This window comes from Gymnogyps californianus, chromosome 2, assembly GCF_018139145.2.
Source record: "Gymnogyps californianus isolate 813 chromosome 2, ASM1813914v2, whole genome shotgun sequence".
Taxonomy (NCBI): domain Eukaryota; kingdom Metazoa; phylum Chordata; class Aves; order Accipitriformes; family Cathartidae; genus Gymnogyps; species Gymnogyps californianus.
The window spans coordinates 144,684,813-144,704,214 of NC_059472.1; the positions used below are offsets into that span (position 1 = coordinate 144,684,813).

The 19,402-nt window shown below is 36.2% G+C and overlaps 1 protein-coding gene across 10 annotated transcripts in view; it reads right to left on the reverse strand.

Moving 5' to 3' along the window:
- The window catches only part of MINDY3 (MINDY lysine 48 deubiquitinase 3), a 60,675-nt gene that overhangs the window by 31,943 nt on the left and 9,330 nt on the right, over positions 1-19,402 (reverse strand). For 8 of the 10 annotated variants that reach the window (XM_050892518.1, XM_050892516.1, XM_050892522.1 and 5 more), the window contains 8 exons: positions 17,834-17,891; positions 17,202-17,375; positions 13,382-13,433; positions 11,340-11,454; positions 10,848-10,921; positions 10,606-10,685; positions 4,615-4,685; positions 2,259-2,339 (listed from right to left, as the gene is read on the reverse strand). In XM_050892518.1, coding sequence (XP_050748475.1) covers positions 2,259-2,339; positions 4,615-4,685; positions 10,606-10,685; positions 10,848-10,921; positions 11,340-11,454; positions 13,382-13,433; positions 17,202-17,375; positions 17,834-17,891 — 705 coding nt within the window. Of the gene's footprint in view, positions 1-2,258; positions 2,340-4,614; positions 4,686-10,605; positions 10,686-10,847; positions 10,922-11,339; positions 11,455-13,381; positions 13,434-17,201; positions 17,392-17,833; positions 17,892-19,402 lie in introns of those variants that run through there. The other 2 variants (XM_050892515.1, XM_050892521.1) reach the window with 2 other exon arrangements.

Here is a 19,402-nt window from a genome sequence, read left to right on the forward strand (position 1 = left end):
CAGCAGCCAACTTTCTTTGAGTAGGGTGGTACGCAGAATTTGAGTACAACCTTTTGCTTGTTGAACCTCCACGCTCAAGAAAAGTCCCCGAGATAGCAATGAAGACTCTGTCCTGTTCCCTAATTTCCCCACGCTACTTGTCCATAGTGACAGTAGCCTAGGAAGATTGCTTTTTTCTAGGTTTCTAGGCCCAATTACTCAGCTAATGACAAAAGTGACTACTATTCTGCTTAATAATTGCCTAATGTTCTTCTATTTAAACATAAGGGTTTAGGCTCCTGTAAATCATATGCAGCTTGAAAGAATTAAAGCTGTATTTGGTTTTTTTCAAACTTAATCTGCACTGCTTTTGGCTCCACAGTCCACTTTCCTCTCTCCATTCTGAAGATTTCCTTCTCATGTAATCAAACTCACCATCAAGCTAGAAGTTACATTCTCAGTATCAAGCACCATCTAGACAACTACACACACTACTTTAACAACTTGCTGACTAACCACTGGCAATGAATTCAAGTTTCTTCCTGTAGTTTTTGGCATGTAGCTTCAATTGATAAAATATTGGATTGCTGGCACGATTCATATTTCCACTGTAGCTGACATATCTGCTCCACCTGAAATGCTCACCAACCTTTACTTTAGAAAGGGTGAGGTCAGACATGCAAATTCAAGGACTCTCAGAACTTTTACACACCTTCAGCTCCTGCTTCTTTTCATCAAAAAAATTTCTAGGAAATTCTTTGCCAAGCCCATGTTGCTCCTTTTCCTGCTTTTTAGTTCCTAAGATATTAATCACAAGCTGAAGCTTTCCACAGCCTAAGTGGAGTTCAGTGAAGAAAGAGGAACCAAGCTGTATTGGAGGCACCAGATGCTGATGCCCAGTTACTTTAAACCCAGCAAACAGCCCTCAACAGCCTAAAAAAAAAAAGAGCATTAGAAATAGATTTCTACCTGGAAATGGTCACTGTAGACACAAAACATTAGAAGGTGTAATAACATTCTAGACAGGTACACTTGACTTGTATAACAGAGTGATTATGCCTATTTGCATCAGACTGCTATTTATACGACAAGGTACTGACTTAAATAGTATAATTCAGAAAAATTGTGGATAAAATTTCAAAGTTGAAATAAAAAAAACTTTACTAGGAAAGCCAGTTTGAGGAGAGAGTAAGGCAGAAAACAAACATTCAAAGGAGGATAAGGATTTTTCTATTACCATGGAGTAGGGAAGAAAGAGCATTTATTAGACACAAGGGATTCAGGGAAGTTCTAGTATAGCATTTGCATCAGAATCTGCAAAAAAAAATTCAATGCGCAACATAGACTAATTAATTTAAAAGATTTTTTAATTTAAGTTTAAAGGTAAAGAAATACTGCTACATATAAACTTCCAATGTATTGTGGGGGTTTGTTTGTTTTTATAAGGAAAAAAAAAATATCTTACTTTTTGTGTCCTCTTTTTAAAGATCGGGCCAAAGTTTTGCTTAAGGAAATTCAACAGCTCAAGAAATTATGGCTTTAACTTTGACATATATTCTAGTACTTATTTTCAAGATTTATACCTAAAATATTCATTTTTAAGATAATAAGTACAGGAAAGTTCATTCCTAACTAGTAAGTACCATTTAAAGTTTCAATAAATATTTTTAATCAGAAACAAGTGTTCTATAGAAATAAATGTAAGGAAAACAACTTACAATCTTCAACTAAAGACACAGAAATTGTCTCTTCAGAAAATTTGGTCTAAAATTTTAAACTGAGAACTCCTCTCAAAAGCATTTTATATGTTTCACAGATTACAGTACATATCTGATAGAATAAATATAAGGAATTATCATAACAGTCCTGATATCTATTTTTAATCTAGAACAACAAACTATGGTTATAGATTAAAAATTGTGAAAGTACTGTCAGGGAGATTAAACTACTAACAGGCACCTACACATAATTATTTCCTTTTTATCTCTCTCTTGCACTATAGAAATTTAAGACAGTACTTATCCCAATTATGGTGTTCTAAAGCATACCCTTCCCTCAGCCCAATAAACTAAGCTAGAACCAAAAGACTTCACTAAAATTTATGAGATATCATTAAACCATGTGAACAACTCTGCCTTCAAGGGAAGGCTTAATTAAAAGGTTTGGTGACTACATTTTTACACTAAAGCCACATGAAACTCACATTGTAGCAAGATCTGAACTTTGAATTTATGTGGTGTTTATCTGCCTGAGGTTACCAAAAATCACATCTAACATACCTTGGCAAAAAAGACTGTGAGGTGTGTTTCACTGCCAAGTATCCAAATGGGAAATTTTGGAGATTTCAAATAGGAGCCAACCTAAAAAGGTATAACAAAATCAGACACACAAAGCAAACCCAGAGAACTCATCTAGTTAGTGATCAAGTTAATGACAATTCAGTTAGTGGAGTCTGAACTGCTCTGAAAACTAATATAAAATGTTCAATAAAATGACAAAACAGTGTAAAATACTTAGATTCTAATTTTTATCACTGATTCCTGTTTGACTTTGAAAACAACATAGCTTATGATAATTAACTGAAGTAAGACATCAGTGAGATTGTGATATCAACAATATCCTTTACTTCAACCTTGGAGACATGCTTCAAACACTGCACATGAGTAAGTACTCCTATGCTTAACAATACTATAATCAGATGCTAAATGAGGCAGAAGTCCACTTGACTTATTAGCTGGTTTTGGATGACTCAATTCAGAATTGACATATATTTAACAAATGAAGGGACAGTTAGTTACAGTCAATACACCAATGTTCTGCAAACTACATAATCCTCTTTAACCCTGAGCTAAGTTAAAGAAATTCAACAGAGATTGAAAAGAAAGCAAAGAACAACCAAAAAGCCTTTTGAAATTATGAGTATTAATGCTGTTTCAAAAGTAGTATTTGTAAAGCACAGAATTTCTCAAATAAAAACCTTAAGTCAAGAAATTCTGTGTCACAACAGGATGAAACAATATGGACTAGGTTGCACTTCAGTTACAGATGTTCACAGATAAATACATAAAGTAACTTTTAGGTCTTGAATACATTATATTCAGAATACATTTACTTAATAGTAGTTTTACCATTTTTACTTAAAGCTATTTATTTCAAATGGAAGACAGTGATAGCATAAAAAGAACAATAAAACTGCAACATTCACAATAGCAAGCCACTTTGGGACTTCAGTTTTATAACCATCTATGTAACTTGCATTAAGCATTATTTTAGTAAAACCATAAGCTTCTAACTAGCTATATTAAATTGGTGCAGTGAAGTTCTAATTTAAATAGCATCAAACAACATCTACTCAATAAGATGCATTTAACAATTTTATCATACATCTGCTTTAATATGGTATTATTCTCAGTTTTCATTTGAACATACTTTGAAAGTTCTTTAATATCTCCAATTGTACACAGTGAAGCTTTTAGTAATGCTGTCAAAGAAGCCCACAACACCTTAATGAAAGAAAAATTTTAAATTATGTAGATGTGATGGGTTGACCCCGGCTGGATGCCAGGTGCCCATCAAAGCTGCTCCATCACTCCCCCTTCTCAGCTCCACAGGGGAGAAAATATAACGAAAGGCTCGTGGGTTGAGATAAAGACAGGGAGAGATCACTCACTAATTATCATCACAGGCAAAACAGACTCGACCTGGGGGAATTAATTTATTACCAATCAAATCAGAGTAGGATAATGAGAAATAAAACCAAAACTTAAAAGCACCTTCCCCCCACCCCTCCCTTCTTCCCGGGCTTAACTTTACTCCCGATTTGCTCTACCTCCTCCCCCCAAGCGGCACAGGGGGATGGGGAATGGGGGTTGCGGTCAGTTTATCACGTTGTTTCTGCCGCTCCTTCCTCCTCGACTCCTCACACTCTTCCCCTGCTCCAGTGTGGGGTCCCTCCCATGGGAGACAGTCCTCCATGAACTTCTCCAAAATGAGTCCTTCCCATGGGCTACAGTTCTTCACAAACTGCTCCAGCATGGGTCCCTTCCACAGGGCGCAGTCCTTCAGGAACAGACTGCTCCAGCGTGGGTCCCCCATGGGGTCACAAGTCCTGCCAGCAAACCTGCTCCAGCGTGGGCTCCTCTCTTCATGGGCCCACAGGTCCTGCCAGGAAACCTGCTCCAGCGCTGGCTTCCCACGGGGTCACAGCCTCCTTCAGGCATCCACCTTCTCCAGCGTGGGGTCCTCCATGGGCTGCAGGGGGACAGCCTGCCTCACTGTGCTCTTCATCACAAGCTGCAGGTGAATCTCTGCTCCGGCGCCTGGAGCACCTCCTCCCCCTCCTTCTTCACTGACCTTGGTGTCTGCGGAGTTGTTGCTCTCACATCTTCTCACTCCTTTCTCTGCCTGCAATTGTGCATTTTTTTCCCCTTCTTAAATATGTTATCCCAGAGGCGCTACCACCGTCGCTGATGGGCTCGGCCTTGGCCAGCGGTGGGTCCATCCTGGAGCCAGCTGGAACTGGCTCTATCGGACACAGGGGAAGCTTCTAGCAGCTTCTCACAGAAGCCACCTCTGTAGCCCCCGTCACTACCAAAACCTTGCCACGCAAACCCAATACGGTAGAAAACAGCTTACCTTACAATATCTCAGAGATTCCATCAATGTCAAAAAGCCTACTGTTGCCTGTTTATGTATACCAAGAAGTTCTGTTCAAAACAAAACACAAAATTTATTCAAGAAAAATCTGCAAAGCCTCTTTTAAGCCATTTTTTCTTACTTTCAAAATTGGTTAAGTAACAATAGTTTTAAAAGTCATGCAGTTTTAGCAACAATGGCAAATCATCAGATATAGTCAAAAAATGATAAAGGTTTAATAATTTCCCTCTCTATAAAATAAGAAGAGCCAAATGGATTGTTTTAAAAGTTCACTGTTCATAGCCTCTTTTCAAAAGCTGTTGGATTTAGTAGGAGATGAAGTACTTGTAACTTACACCAAAATTATTCTCAGAAAAATTTAAGAAAAACAGCTGTCTTGAAGGGGAAGAAAACCATATATATGCATATACGTATTTTTCTTTCCTTCCCCCTGCCTTTGTTCTTTGTTTGTTTTTTTTGTTTGTTTGCTTGTTTGTGGGGGTTTTTTTTGTTTGTTTGTTGTTTTTTTTTTTTTTTTTTTAAGAGTCCCCTGGCCATATTTATCATAATCATTTCACATTCTGAATAATAAAACATAATTTTGCAAGTAATAGTTTTGTTAGTAGGAAAGAAAGCATTCACTCAATTTGATTTTCTGTACTGACTTCCACTTAATGTATCATACAGCTCTCAAACAGACACAGCTGTCAGGAATAGCTGAAATATTTATGTACTACTGATTGGAAGAGCTCTTACAGAGCCTTATTTAAGGCTTTCTAATAAAGAATGAGAAAGTAATTCAAAATTCAAGCTTAGAAACTAATCATAAGGATTTGAAGAAACTCTGGGCTTACATATACATCATCTCAACAGTGCAAGTACTGTCTACTTGGAACAGTTCTGCTAGGTCCCCAGACATTGCCTAAACAAAAAGTAGCACATACCTGATCCTGCAAATATACGTGGGAACATACACCATGATCAATTTAACAAGCTCTGTATTTCCTTTTTTCAGAGAACATTGACTTTCGTATTTGAAAGTTCCCTCTAAAACACTAATTCTCAAGTATATTTTTTAACATTGATCATTCATGTACAACAGCATAAAACTATGACATCTGTATCCATAGCTATCCATTCACTATAGCAAGTGAAAGAAACTGTTCTAAATTTAAAAGATTTCTGGACTTCCAGAAAACAACTCTGCATTTCATTGTAACTCACAGCACTAGGCATGGTATGCCATGCTCCCTTCAAGAACTTCAAGTTTACCTCACTGAATTTTGCAACAGTTTAAAGCAGTTATTATAGTAATGGTTTAACTTTTTCTTCTACTGTTAAGCAAAACAACCCCCAACTCCCCCCCCAAAAAACCCCAAACAAAAACTTACAAACACTAGCTTGTTCACTACCTTTGTGGCCTGGAAGTACAACTCCTTCCTTAGAGTTGTCAGCTATACATATTAAAAGGCTCTCTTTGCAGTGCAGAATTCTTTGATCTGAAACCGTGCTTTCAAGGATTATCTTCAAGCTTGCTTGGAATTAAAACATTCAGGGGTGCATAGATAATACTTTGCAGAACCCCATTATCTCACTGACTTATAGCTGTGTTGCTATAAATTGCCGCACGCTGAGACAATTCATCTTTTCCTTGAGCTGAGGGCAAGAGAGCTAGCCAAATTAAAAAAAAACTAGTCAAGGATCCTTCAAACTAGGGAATAGCTGTTGTTCAGAAATAGCACATTTACATGTGCAATAAAGGGAAATGAATGGCAGAAGTAAGCAATGGTACATTAAAGAAATAGTTTTAACACATCACATGTATTTCTTAAAAATCATTATCAGAAATTAATGTAAAGTTCAGTCTGCTAAACAAAGGCTTCAGATTTAGGAGCTGATGCTTGGAACAGAACAGCAAAGTCACATATAAATAATATTTACTTTTCAGAAAATGATTCAGAAAAAAAAAATCAGATTATTAAGTATTTTGTTCCCCTGACAGATAACTAGATGAGAACTCTGACTGATAACTAGAGAAAGCTGGGATCCTGGCTATGACAGTAGCCTCAGAGTGTGAATATCCTGAATAGCTAGTAGTCATGCTACATAGATCGTGTATCTGAAAGCTATTAGGTTAACTTTAGCCTGTAGTCACTGGTCTACGCATGCCTCCTTCAGAATTAGTCAACAGAGAAGAGACACAAAAGCAAAAATCACTCTCAGATGACTTATGAGGAAACAAAGGGAGACTAGCTTCCCTAAATCAAAGCTCATTCCTGTGAATATCCTCACCTCACAGAAAAAAAACACCCCTAGAAGAGATCTGATAATACCAAAGATCTAAGAAAATGAATATGTATGCCTTTTGTCAGAAAGTTAGTTTCTCCTTTTTTGAAAAGTACTTTTTGTAAAGTACTCGAATTTCTAAAAAAGGAGAAAACTGCAGCCTTTAAAAAAAGTCAGGCCCAAACTAATGATGGTTTTAAAATGTAATGATATTGTTTCCAACCGTATCAGAATACCGCCACCTAGTGACAACATGAAACACCACAAATTCTTGGCACTACTTAGAAAAAACAATTACAGCATTATCTGTATTCATATTACATTGCTACACTTACCGTAAGAATGACAGTCTTTAAAAAAGCAGAAAAAAAAATTTACCTCCCCATATCTTCCTATGGTGGATAATTGTGGCAAGAGAAGAGATTAGAAGAAGAAGAAAGGTTTAAAGGGGAATATGTAGATAGTCAGAGACGACGGATCATTTCAACGGTATTTGTACCAGTGGTGGCCAAGAACAATTCCAGTTAATAACTCCTACCCTATTTGGAAAATATGCAATACTGCAAGTCAGAGCTCTGAGTATAATCTGCAAACTATCTGGTAATTCCTCAAGTTTGTAATTCAGTATGTTCTTTGTCACTGATAAAATTACTGACAGTACCTTTAAAAGGGTTTTTAAATAATTTTAAAGATTTACTTATTAATTAAAAATTGCCTATCTAAACAGTTGAACAAGAGGTAAAGTGGCTTTACATAACTTCTGAATAAAAATGTAAAGGCAAGTGCCATTTTGAAAATTCAATTTAGTAAATGTGTTTACTTCTGATAATAGCATCACCTATCTAGCGTTTTTCCTGTTCCTGCATTGCAGCTGAATCTTCTCACTGTTGCTTCATAGCTGCCCCTGCAAATATGCCATGAACCACATCACATCCATTGCTTTCTGCAGTTCTTTAGCACCACCTTTCCCCCACGCCCAGGGATACCTTTCCTGCCCCTCAGTTTCAGAAGTTCACCTACTGATTACACCTCATCACAGAAGTACCTGAAATCTCTTTCCATTATGCTTACACATGGAAAAATCAAGCAGCACTGGCAATCAACTCTGTACAATACTAATGTCAAACCTTGCAACTTGTAGTTGCTTGACCAGAGGAATTTAAGGCAAGTGACCAGTAACCAAACCAGAAAAACATACATAAAGTCAACTTCAGAAAATAGTCAGCAAACACAACACAGTTCTTGTTATTTTGACGCCTGCAACCCTTCTACATGAGAAACTCATAGCGTTGGCAGAAAGGAAGCTGAAGGCTACAGCCAAAGAGAGTCAAAATGCAGGAGAAATGACTGAAGGAGAAAAGATCACAAAAAGGATTGATAGATAAAGGAAATGTGACAATGTATCCAAAATTCAGTCTTGCCTAAGAAGTTCTGAACAGTACAGGCTGTTCTTTGTCCTTCTTTTTGATAGACTACACAAATCACTTTGTAACAGATACCGGTTATAAACTTAAGACAGTGAATTAGCTGGTTTTGACTGTAATTATCCCAAGGATTTGAAGAAAATGGAGGGCTCCCAAAAGTAGTTAAGTCCAATTACTCGACTGGTAAAAAACTAACAGGACACAGAATACCAGATTCTTAAGACGTACTAAAGATTATTTTCTGCTCCTCTTCTCCCCCCAAAGAGAGACAGATGTTTCTATGGGAGTTCTGGTTCTGGATTTTTAGCGCAGAATGGACTGAGAACCTAAATGCGGAATATTACTGTGTGCGAAGAGAATTCAGTATTCGCAGAAAAGAAAAAAAATTCCAACTTGGATAACCAATGAATAAGGTCTACCAGAAAGATAATCTGAAAGACAAACGAGGGAACGAACTGTAAGATTTCAAAAAAAGATATATTAAATTGCAGAACAGCAAATTATCCCAATGTAAAGGAAAGCTGCAAGAACAATTCAGATTGATTGATCATAATCTAAAATCAAACCCAGAAAATTTAAAAACACTGAAGAGAACATATGGATAAAATCAGGAAGGCTAATTACAACAAATTTCAGTTAGAAAGCGGGGGGACAAATGACAACAATGTTCTATACATGCAGCATGAATTAGGGTAGGAATTGACTGATAAAACACAAAATGAAATGATACAAAGAAAATACAAGTATTCAAAGCCATCTTTGCTTTAATTCACAAAAAGGTAAATGATGTCGTATACTCAAGAAGATTAACAATGAGATAATTGTGTGAGCCGTAAAAAAAGAAAAATTGGCTAAAAAACTGTAAATAAGAGAGATGTGTTCAAGCTTGCAAATCCTAATGAAATTCATTATATAACACTTAAGTAGCTAGACAAAATAAGTCTCTGAACCATCAATGATTACCTTACGTATCAAAGATAAAGGAGGTGTCAGGAGACTAGAAAAGGGAAAACAGGGTACTTACCCTAACAAAAACAACAAAACAAGCTAGAGGAAAAACCCAGGAGAAGGGATGATTTTAACCTCCAAAGGGTCTTGAAACAAATTAGTAATCAATTTGCATGCACTAGGAAGGACAACAACAACAACAAAAAAGGCTCATCAATAATAGACTGCAATAATCCAATCCAAATGCCGTGATAAGTCTACCAAATAGGGGTGAGAAGAGTTAGATACAATATCCAAATTACATTCTGATAAGTCTGATGCTGAAGTACAGCCTGTATGGAATCATAATCAAGTGGAAGTCTAAAAAGCCCAAAGGAGATTATACTACTTGTTCAGTGTCAAATCAGAGCATTTTGATTCAGGTCTTGCATGGATCTGTCTTGAACCTCAGTTCAAGTCAGTATTTTCAGTGATGACTTAGACGATGGAAAATCCTTGTAAAAAACATGCTGATGAACCCGAGATAGACTTTGTAGCAGTGGGAGAGAGGATGTAAACACTTTCAGAATGCAAAGTGTTCCTGCTTTCAGATCATCTTCTCTGTTTGTAAGATGAAATGCAAAAAACACAAAAGCCCCCTAATCATCTTGGTGGCCCTCCACTGGACTTGCTCCACTATGTCAATGTCTTTACTGTACTGGGGAGCCCAAAACTGAACACAGCACTCCAGAGGTGGTCCCACAAGTGCCAGATAGAGGGAAAGAACCACCACTTGCCTCCACCTGCTGGCTACCCTCCTCCTAATGTAGCCCAAGATGCAGCTGGCCGCCTTTGCCAGAAGGGCACACTGATGACTCATGTGCAACTCACTGACCACAAGGACCTCGGGTCCTTTTCTACAAAGCTGCTTCCTAGCCAGTCAGTGCTGCCCTGTGCTGTTGCATGGGCTTTTTCCATCCCAGATGCAGGACTCTGGTGAATTTCATGAGGTTCCCGTCAGTCCATTTCTCTAGCCTGATCTGGCTGCTCTGAATAGCAGCCCTGTTTCCAGTGTATTGACCAACCTTCCCATCTTGCAGAGACTGCACTCCCCTCCATCATCCAGCTCATCAGGTACCTTATAATTGCAACCTGTAGCTGACAATCCTGTATTCATTGATATTAACATCAGAGATTTTGTGCAAGTATGTTTTATTTCCATTTGAGGTCTGCTTAAATCAAAGGACAGTAAACAAGGAGAATATTAAAACATAAATAGAGCATATTCCAAATCTGCAGGTCAGCATCTCACAGTACGTAAAAATTATGAACAAGCATACTAGAATCAACTTACTCATTCCTGAACATTCTCTGTCTCCATCCCACACATTAGAAACAGCATGCCCCGTCAACAGGAGGTTAATCAAACTTTGGCTGTATAACAGAAAGAAATAGCCTATTAAAAGGGACATACAATTTATTGTCAATATACAATATAATGTCAATAATTTCCTAAAAGAATGATCAGTTACAGAAACATAAAAAAATAGCCCACTAATCTATTTTCAGTGGTAGCAACCATATTTTGCAGCTTACCTTCCATGACCGTAAACAGGATCTATCAATGGCTCAGTTGCATCTTCAATTTCATTTTTTATGTTTTCAATACCCTGCAGAAAAATTACAAACATTTTTGTTCTCTTAAGGAATGAATTGCAACATTTACAACAACAGAATACAATAGTAAAACATTAGGAGGCTGATGTTCTTATATGAATTGATGCCTAAACACACTTCTTTCTCTTGATACCAGATGTTAGGGATATACAAGGAAGGATGTTTCCAAAATCTGTAATTCTCCCAGATCAGAAAACAAAACAAAACAAAACAAGATGAAGCTTTTCAAGTTTTTATGCTGGAAATGTACTGCAACATGAATGAAGATACCATTCTATCCATTTATCTAGATTTGAGTTAGTTTATCAGGTTAGTGTTCACCTTTTACAGAAAAAGCATTACATGATCAAACTTTCTCTTAACAAAGAAACAAAACACACACACACAAAAAATATCAAACAACCCACAAACCTTTGTCAGTATTACAGAATACAGGAAGAGCAATACTCCAAATCTGTTTGTCCACACTGAATATTGATCCCAAACTGCATCCTTCAGTTCAGGGAAGCTTGTGAATGCTCGTTTGCTAAAGAAAAAAACCCAACAGAAAAGGAGAATGTATTTACATGAAGCATTAGAATAGTGTCACAATGCACAAACAAGAACTGCTAACACCTAACATGAAAATGTCCAAGTAAAAGCAGAGTAAATCTGGTGTTATACACAGAATGACACAGCAGCTGTTCTGGAGTTACTATAACTGCCATAGAGTCATTAGTATTTACCCATCAAAAGAAGATAAATAATTCCAGAGCAATGTGCAAAAATGAACGTAGTTTTTACATGCAAACACTAACCATAAAGTTGCATACACTTGTGAAAGAGCTGAGTGGCTTGAACCAGTAATTCTACAAAACACTGTTATTGAAATTGCTAATAGACTGTATGTCACCAAAATAACGTTGGTGTTATATAGTGTTCTGAAAGCCGTTCAGTCCATAAACAGTGGAGAAAAAAACCTTCCACTTAACCAGGTAAGACTATCTTTCAGGCTTTTGAAGTAATTATTACATTTCCAGGGAGAATTTGATTTTGTTAGACTCTAGCTTTGGAAAAAGCAAGATGTTCAAAACCACGAGTGGTACATTAACATTTGGGAAACTAGCTGGTTGTATAATAGGGTTGCTGCCTGGATGATAAGGTAACACCAGGTGATCATATGTTTAAAAAGAAAAAAAGTAAAATAAAAACAGAGGAAAGGAAGAGATCCATCAAGATTCCAGTGAAGTAATACACTTTCTATTTCTTGGGATATTTAGAGCTAAATACTGCTTTTCAGAACAGAAACATTAGTTTTTATTGAGTAATTCAAACTAGATCACACAAACTTATCTTACACAAACAGGTATATTATTTTCTTTTTGATTTCTTGGACAGTTTTACTAAGTCTTGTTTAAAAAAGAAACAAACATCTGCAAAAATATATCCATAGATGGGTTTACTCTGGCTAACACCTGAGATTTTTAAACTACCTTTCATTATCAATAGAGTATACATGGCATACAAGGTATGCAAGGCAAAGTCAGTTCTGAAATCCATCACTCAGCTTGCTCTAAAGGCATATGCCAGAGCGTTCATTTCCAGTGAGAAAGACTGAGAAAAACTGAAGTGGGTACCGCAAGTCCAAAGATCGAGGGCGTGAGTGGGAGAGAGGGGGAGGACAGGAAATTAGTGTTTTGATCAGATAAGGTTACAAATATTTTATATTCTCTTCTTTCTTCTTTCCTCATATGACAATGGGTTTACAGAACAAACTATAATTACTACTGATACAATAAGCAGTAGTTAGCTCAGTTCTAATTAGCAACATTTTCCATCTCAAATGTTTTTTGAAATTCTGTTGCTCTTTATTTCCTCTTTGGGGATTTATTTGCATAACGATTACAACTGTTCACTGTGAAAATAAAAGGCTGTTACCTTTAAAGATAAACTTACTAGAACTGTAAGCTCTGTATTTACACCCCAAAAAGAGAACAGTGTTTAAAGTATGAAACAAAAATCAGTCTTGTATATGAAACATTTTTATAGATGTTTCTTAAGTTGTCTCAAATCGGGAAAAATACTAGATGACAATTTTTTTTCAGTATATATATCACAAGTATTTCAGATAGAATCACCTGTGAAGACTGTATAAGTATTGAGGATTAATAACTTTAACTTAAATGTGAATCTTAATTAGCTGTGTTCATATCTTTGCACAAGTTATTCGGCCAATTTCACACTACATTGCTCCAGTTTTATTTTAAAGCCTAATGCTTATGCTCAAAATAATATTCCATTTTAAACGGTAAAATGCAAAGAAAAACCACCAAAACCCCCAAACCAGAACTTGAAATCCAAGTTTAACCTGATGTGTAACACACAAAAAGTTCCTCAACATACCCCTTTCAGGGCTGTGAATATTAGTGTAACTTCAAAATATTGTATTTTAAATGTTCCAACATATTACTTACTGAATTAATGCATGAAATCGCTCAAAGCCAAGCTCTTCGACAGCCAAGGCAGCTATACACAAGAGACACTTTTCAGCACTACACATGGCAAAAAAATGACACAAGATACACGCAGCAAGCTAGTATACTTTCAAGCTTTAATTGTATTTTTAATTTTTAATCCTCCCTTGACATTTATATTTTTTAACTGATTAGTATAAACTAATTTACTGCAACATTAAGATTCCATCATACAAATTAGTGAGAACATTTCTATTTGGACTAATCAATTTATTAAAAGCACAAAGCCACTGGAGCATGTAGCCTTGAAAATATTTGTCAAATACTAAGCTGTTGATTTTGTACAAAACATGGCTGTCACAAAGTCATCAAGCATATGCATACTATAGATATAATTTTGCAGGTCAACAAGAAGTGTTATTTCCTAGAAAAGCAAGCATGATTATTTGTATCATTTTATCAACGTAGGTAAGCTGTATTTTTTCTTCAAATACGCATTTCTGTTACTGAAATTTTGGGGTTTTTTCCCCCTTTTAATGCTTATTACAAACAAATGAGTAGAATTATTCTACACAGTGTTACACACCCTGTTTTTAAATAAATTCTCATTGTTTTAATAATGGATAAATAGCCTTTCAAATAAGTGTCGCATCCAAGGCACAAAAAAAAAATACAGCATCAGTGTCTTCCCAAGTTCAACACAGGCTTTATACCTTTGTTCCCCTCACAACATTTCCAAATCAAGGAGACGAAATGAACTTTTAAAATCAAATTTTCTTTTACCAACAGGAAGTCATACTCACCAGTTGTGTAATTACCAAACTCTATAGGCAGTCAAATATTAAGACTGTAGCAGTCTTTAGTGCCCTCTATGTCCATAAGGACTTTATCTTCCTGCTAGTAGAATAATAAACAAAACAGATAGATCTGCTTTCTGATAAAGGCCACTTAATGCTGAATATTTAAATAACGTCTGATCATCTAGCTACTGAATTTGACTGCATACAATTCATTAAAGACCCGAAGCCATTAGGGCCACTACTACTGATCAATTCTTCCCACAAGAATTCCAGAAAGGCTTTTTATGCCCTTTCTGATGGTATTTTGAAAGATGCACTTGATTTGCCTATGTGGAAATACAACTGATTCTCCAGCAATAGAATACTTTCATTTTCTACTTCAGAAATAAGGCAGCAGTAGTCTTAAGAGTGTTAGGTTTTGTCTTTTGAAAAACTACAAGGAATTGCTAAAATAAGGTTATGAAGAGCAAAACTAGACTTAAGAAAATGTATTTTTAAGACATTTTAAAAAAATATGAAACAATGAATCTAAATTGCAGAAAATGCTACAGGAACTAACCCCGCTCCAAGAACATATGCTTTTGTAAGCAGAAAGTTAGAGGGAATAAACCATATAAAGCAATCTTTGAACCTGGGAACTTGCACTACTACAGCCAACGCATGGCCAACAACAAGTCACTGGTATACACCACAAAAGCAGATGAAAAATGCTATTGCATTCAGTAAGTGTGCTCGAATCCACCTTTTGTTCACACAGCAGGATGATAGGCAGTTTCATTCTGTTACTACAGAACAGAGTGAAATGGTAAGAGAACTACTATTTGAAACAAAGGGAAAGAAGTAGAAATCCTAAAGAGAAGTGTACCTATACATAACCCAGACAAGGCTAAATACAGTGCTTAGTGGAGAGGAAAAGAACGAACAGCAATAGAACATGAGCTGTATGAGAAATACAATCTTATAGAAACTCTTTAAAATGATACTCTATCATGCTGTGTCTAATCATATTTCATGGTTTTATTATAAATATATTCCCATATTCAATTCCCAAATAGCAGTAGCCTGCCATGTGGAATTGTATCTGTAATACTCCCCCATGCACATAACTCATCTCTTGAAGTCCTACCAACTATGACAATGCCTGTTTCTATTTTTATTGATCACAGCAACCAAGCAAGAAATGAATTGATTCCTTTGCACTAACAGCAACAGAATTTGCATTATTAACAATACCTTCTTCTCCACATCTTTGTCCCAAGCCTAACCAGGCAAGAAGCTGGTCTATCGTTAAATAGCAGGACAGAAAAAAAAACCCCTAACAAATATATCTTAAATCAGGAAGTGTATTGCATTATACTTGTAAGGTAAAATACTGTTTGAACTGTAGAGTACATACAAGAGGTACATTCAGTGTCTAGCAGGGAACAGAATATGAACAATGAAAGAGATTAACGTTGCTCAAGACAAAAGCAGATCGTTCATGATAAATGTATCCTGCTCTTCCTGAGCACATTCCATGGTATTAAGGACAAGTCAGGCAGAACTTGTAGACTTGTACAGAAATATGAAAAATGTAGATATGTAACAGAATGGATTAGTTCATTAAGTGTCAGTGTTGAGAGTAATTATTGAGTGTGTGTTTAAAAAGACTTACTGCTGAACATTTTCTATAGCTAAAAGTTCTTTAGAATAAGGCAATATATTAATAAACAGGACAGTAAAAGCCTATTGATAACTAGCCTCTGCTTCACTTTTTCTTTAAAGGAAACTCCCTGATACAAGCAAGAGCTTCAGAGACAACTGTAAAATCCACAGAAATCAGGAATTTCAGAGTTACAACTGCCTTATTATTATCTTGCAAAGGAAGATTCTTTTTTTTTTTAAACAGAAAAGTTGTAGATACAACTTTCTGTATAATACTTTTTCTTAAAAAAAACCTGCTCACTTTGGAACTCTTAGGTGGTGACCTTCTGTCTTTTCAATTAAGTAACATTTTAATTATTATTGTTTGAGCCTTCTAAAGCACATCGAGCATTTGATAGAAGCACATGAAGATGACTTGTAACATAAAGAGCTCCAGCACTCCTAATTGCTATAGCTAGCTGTGCACATATAAATCGACTTGTACAACTCTTACTTTGTAGTTATGCCACAAACTGCCGAATAACATATTCCTTCCATCAAAAGATGGCACCTTTATAAGCATGTTCTCATGTCAAGAGTTTTTCACACTTCTTAAGGGACACATTGGGAATAAAAACTAAAAGAAAAAGAAGCTTATCTTTTAACACGTTAGATATCTCTTATTAAAAGATTAACAAACACACATCTCAATGATCATGTGTGCACAGATAAACTTTCCATGTCACTGGCTCCGCAGCAGTTAGATATGACTGGATGCCGTATCTTAGTGCAACAGATGATGTTCACCAGATCCTTGACGTCAGTAACTAACGAAGGAACCAAGACATTTGCAAAAAGCAGGTAACCAAAAAATTCTAACCTACAAAATATTCTGTTAATCTGCTAGATGGTGATTTGATTAAGCTGTTCTGGTACTGCATAAAATCAAACAAAGGGAAAAAGCCTATTTCTGCATAAGAGTGATCCAGAATATTTTAGAACAGATAAAGCTTTGCAGAATTTCCTACAAAAGCTCTTCTGAAATAAAGCAACAAGTGACAAGTTAAAATATTCTTCCAGTCTTAGGAAGCATGTAGACTTTTCCAAATTAAAGACACATCAGGTCCCAATAAATAACAAAGTAAAATTGAAAAGATTATGCAAATTGCTCACATTCAAGAGAAACATGTATGTTAGAACTCCAGTGATAGACAGCACATTCCTTTCGAGAAAAAGGATCATTGCCTCTAATTACAACAGACAAAAATCCGTCTGTTGCTAATGGAATCACAAAGGCAAAAACCCCATCTGTATAATAAATAAGAAGCAGTGGCCCCTCAAAAACAACGTAGTACTTCACTAAGTGATGGTTAATTTAGTATAGAAATACATCTTACAAGGTTGTTGCTCTTGACGACTAGATTCTGCAGGGCTTTCAGAAATGCTAGCAGTTTCTTCAGTTGTTTTTCCTCTTATCCACGTTGCCAGAGAGTACGACTCAGAATTATCAGAGCAAGTCATTTCCAAAATATCACATAATGTATGACAGAGAAGGTTCTTCTGCTCCTCTTCTGAAAGATCAGAAACCTACATGAGTTCAATTGCTGCTAATCAGTATCTTATATAAGCTACTAGTATCTTTTTTATACATTAATGTTATCTAAATAATTGAGTTTATTACTTTTATCTTATTAATTATTAATGTTAATTGCTGTTTGACTATACTGGACCAAAGAATTATAAAGCTGTCTTTAGAAAAATGGATTAGAAATCATATTAAAACACATTTCCTTTCCTAATAATAGATTTCAATCAAATATTTATAAAACACAGAAGTACTATGGACAGGCACAGACCTCAAATGGGAGCTGAGAGACATGTAGTATACATACTGTGTGCCTCATAAAATGGCATGGGAGCACACTTAAACAAAAAGAAAGTGTAAAATATTTTAAATTCTTTGTACCAGGACATGCTTTACAAATAATTAAAACAGAAAAAATAAAGAGAAAAAAAGAGGTCTCAGTACCTGGACAGTCTCTCCAAGTAGACTTTTCGCTGGTAAAAAGCCTCTTCAAAAGGAATGCCTTTGTTATCAAAGCATAAAATAATATTACAAGACAACACCAACTTTTACATTATGTCACAAGCTCTACACCAAAGTATTTTTGCATGTTATTAGAAGGGTTTCAGGCTGCTCATCGTTCAGTATGAGACCCTGAGACTGCATTGTTCACTTATTTTTCCCATTCAAACTAACTACAAAGGTGGCCTCATACCTACGTTCAACATTATTGAGTTTGAACCTCAAGTATGCTTCAAATACACAGAGTGCATATTTACATAAACATCTCCAGACTCACAGGACTGCAGTAATGGAGGCACAAATATTTTGCAATAGAACTGATGAGTAGTACAACTCTAGTCACTCAGACAAACACCTTTAATAGTTAAAAAGCCCACCTCTTTTAACCATTGCAAGTCATAATTCGCAGATCAGATTAAAGAAAACCTATGCATCTCCATATCCCTGCTTTGTTTTTCATCAACACTAACATTGCAATTAAAAAAAAGATATGCTCTAAGTTACAGAGAAGGAACAATGAAATAACGAACTTTGGGAAGCAGACTCTTGGTCTTTCTAATTACTCTGTTAGATGCTGTTTCAGGTATTTGCAGCACCTTAAAAATAGTGGCTTCAACTTTCACTTCTTCCCTGACAAACTCACCCTGTTCTCCTGTCACAGATCTTTTGCACACCTTTTTTAGTAATTCACAGCAGCAGTTGGCACTGCAAGATCTGTTTGATCCCTTCTTCCTTCCCTAGCTGGAACTCAGCTCACTTTTAAACATGCTATAACTACTTAATTTCAAGAAAGCTGAACTACATATAGATCTGGAAAAACACTGTCTATAAGAACATTTGATATAGTAAAGACTTGGCACTGCCTTTAAGGAGCCAGCTGGTCCTATTCTTTACTCTCTCCACTCCAAAAAAAAGACTTGTAATTTTAACATCAGAGACCAGACACTCTACATCTGGTTTTAAGACCACAGAACTAGACAGAGCCATGTTACAGAGTGCAATTCATAATAAAATATTTTTCTATTGATTGATTACAACCTAAAGAAGTGGTGCTCCTTCCTGTGGTACATGTCTTCTGGTGGGACCAGCATTTAGAGTGTCTTGAAGTAATCATAACAGAGGTTTTATGACTATCACATTACACACACCAGAGATGCAAACAATTCCACTATGTCAGTTGTCTGACCCAAATACCTTCCAGCTCATGATCAGATTAACTCTGCTACATGACTTTAATATGGCCCCTATCAGTGGACAAGGCCTCAACTCTGACCTAGACATACCTGCAGAATTTGATCTGTGTGTAAGAGGAGTCAAGAGCAGGTTACCAGAAAAAAGTTATCTGGCCCATGACTCAATGTCTGCCTGTCTCTACAGGGTACTCCTAAGAGAATGAAGAGCAGTCGCAGATTAGACAAACTGCTCTAGCAGAACAGATCCAGCCTACAGGTCCTACATCTACACAGCCGTCAGAATTGCCCCAGAAACAGCATTTCAAAGAGTATGTACATA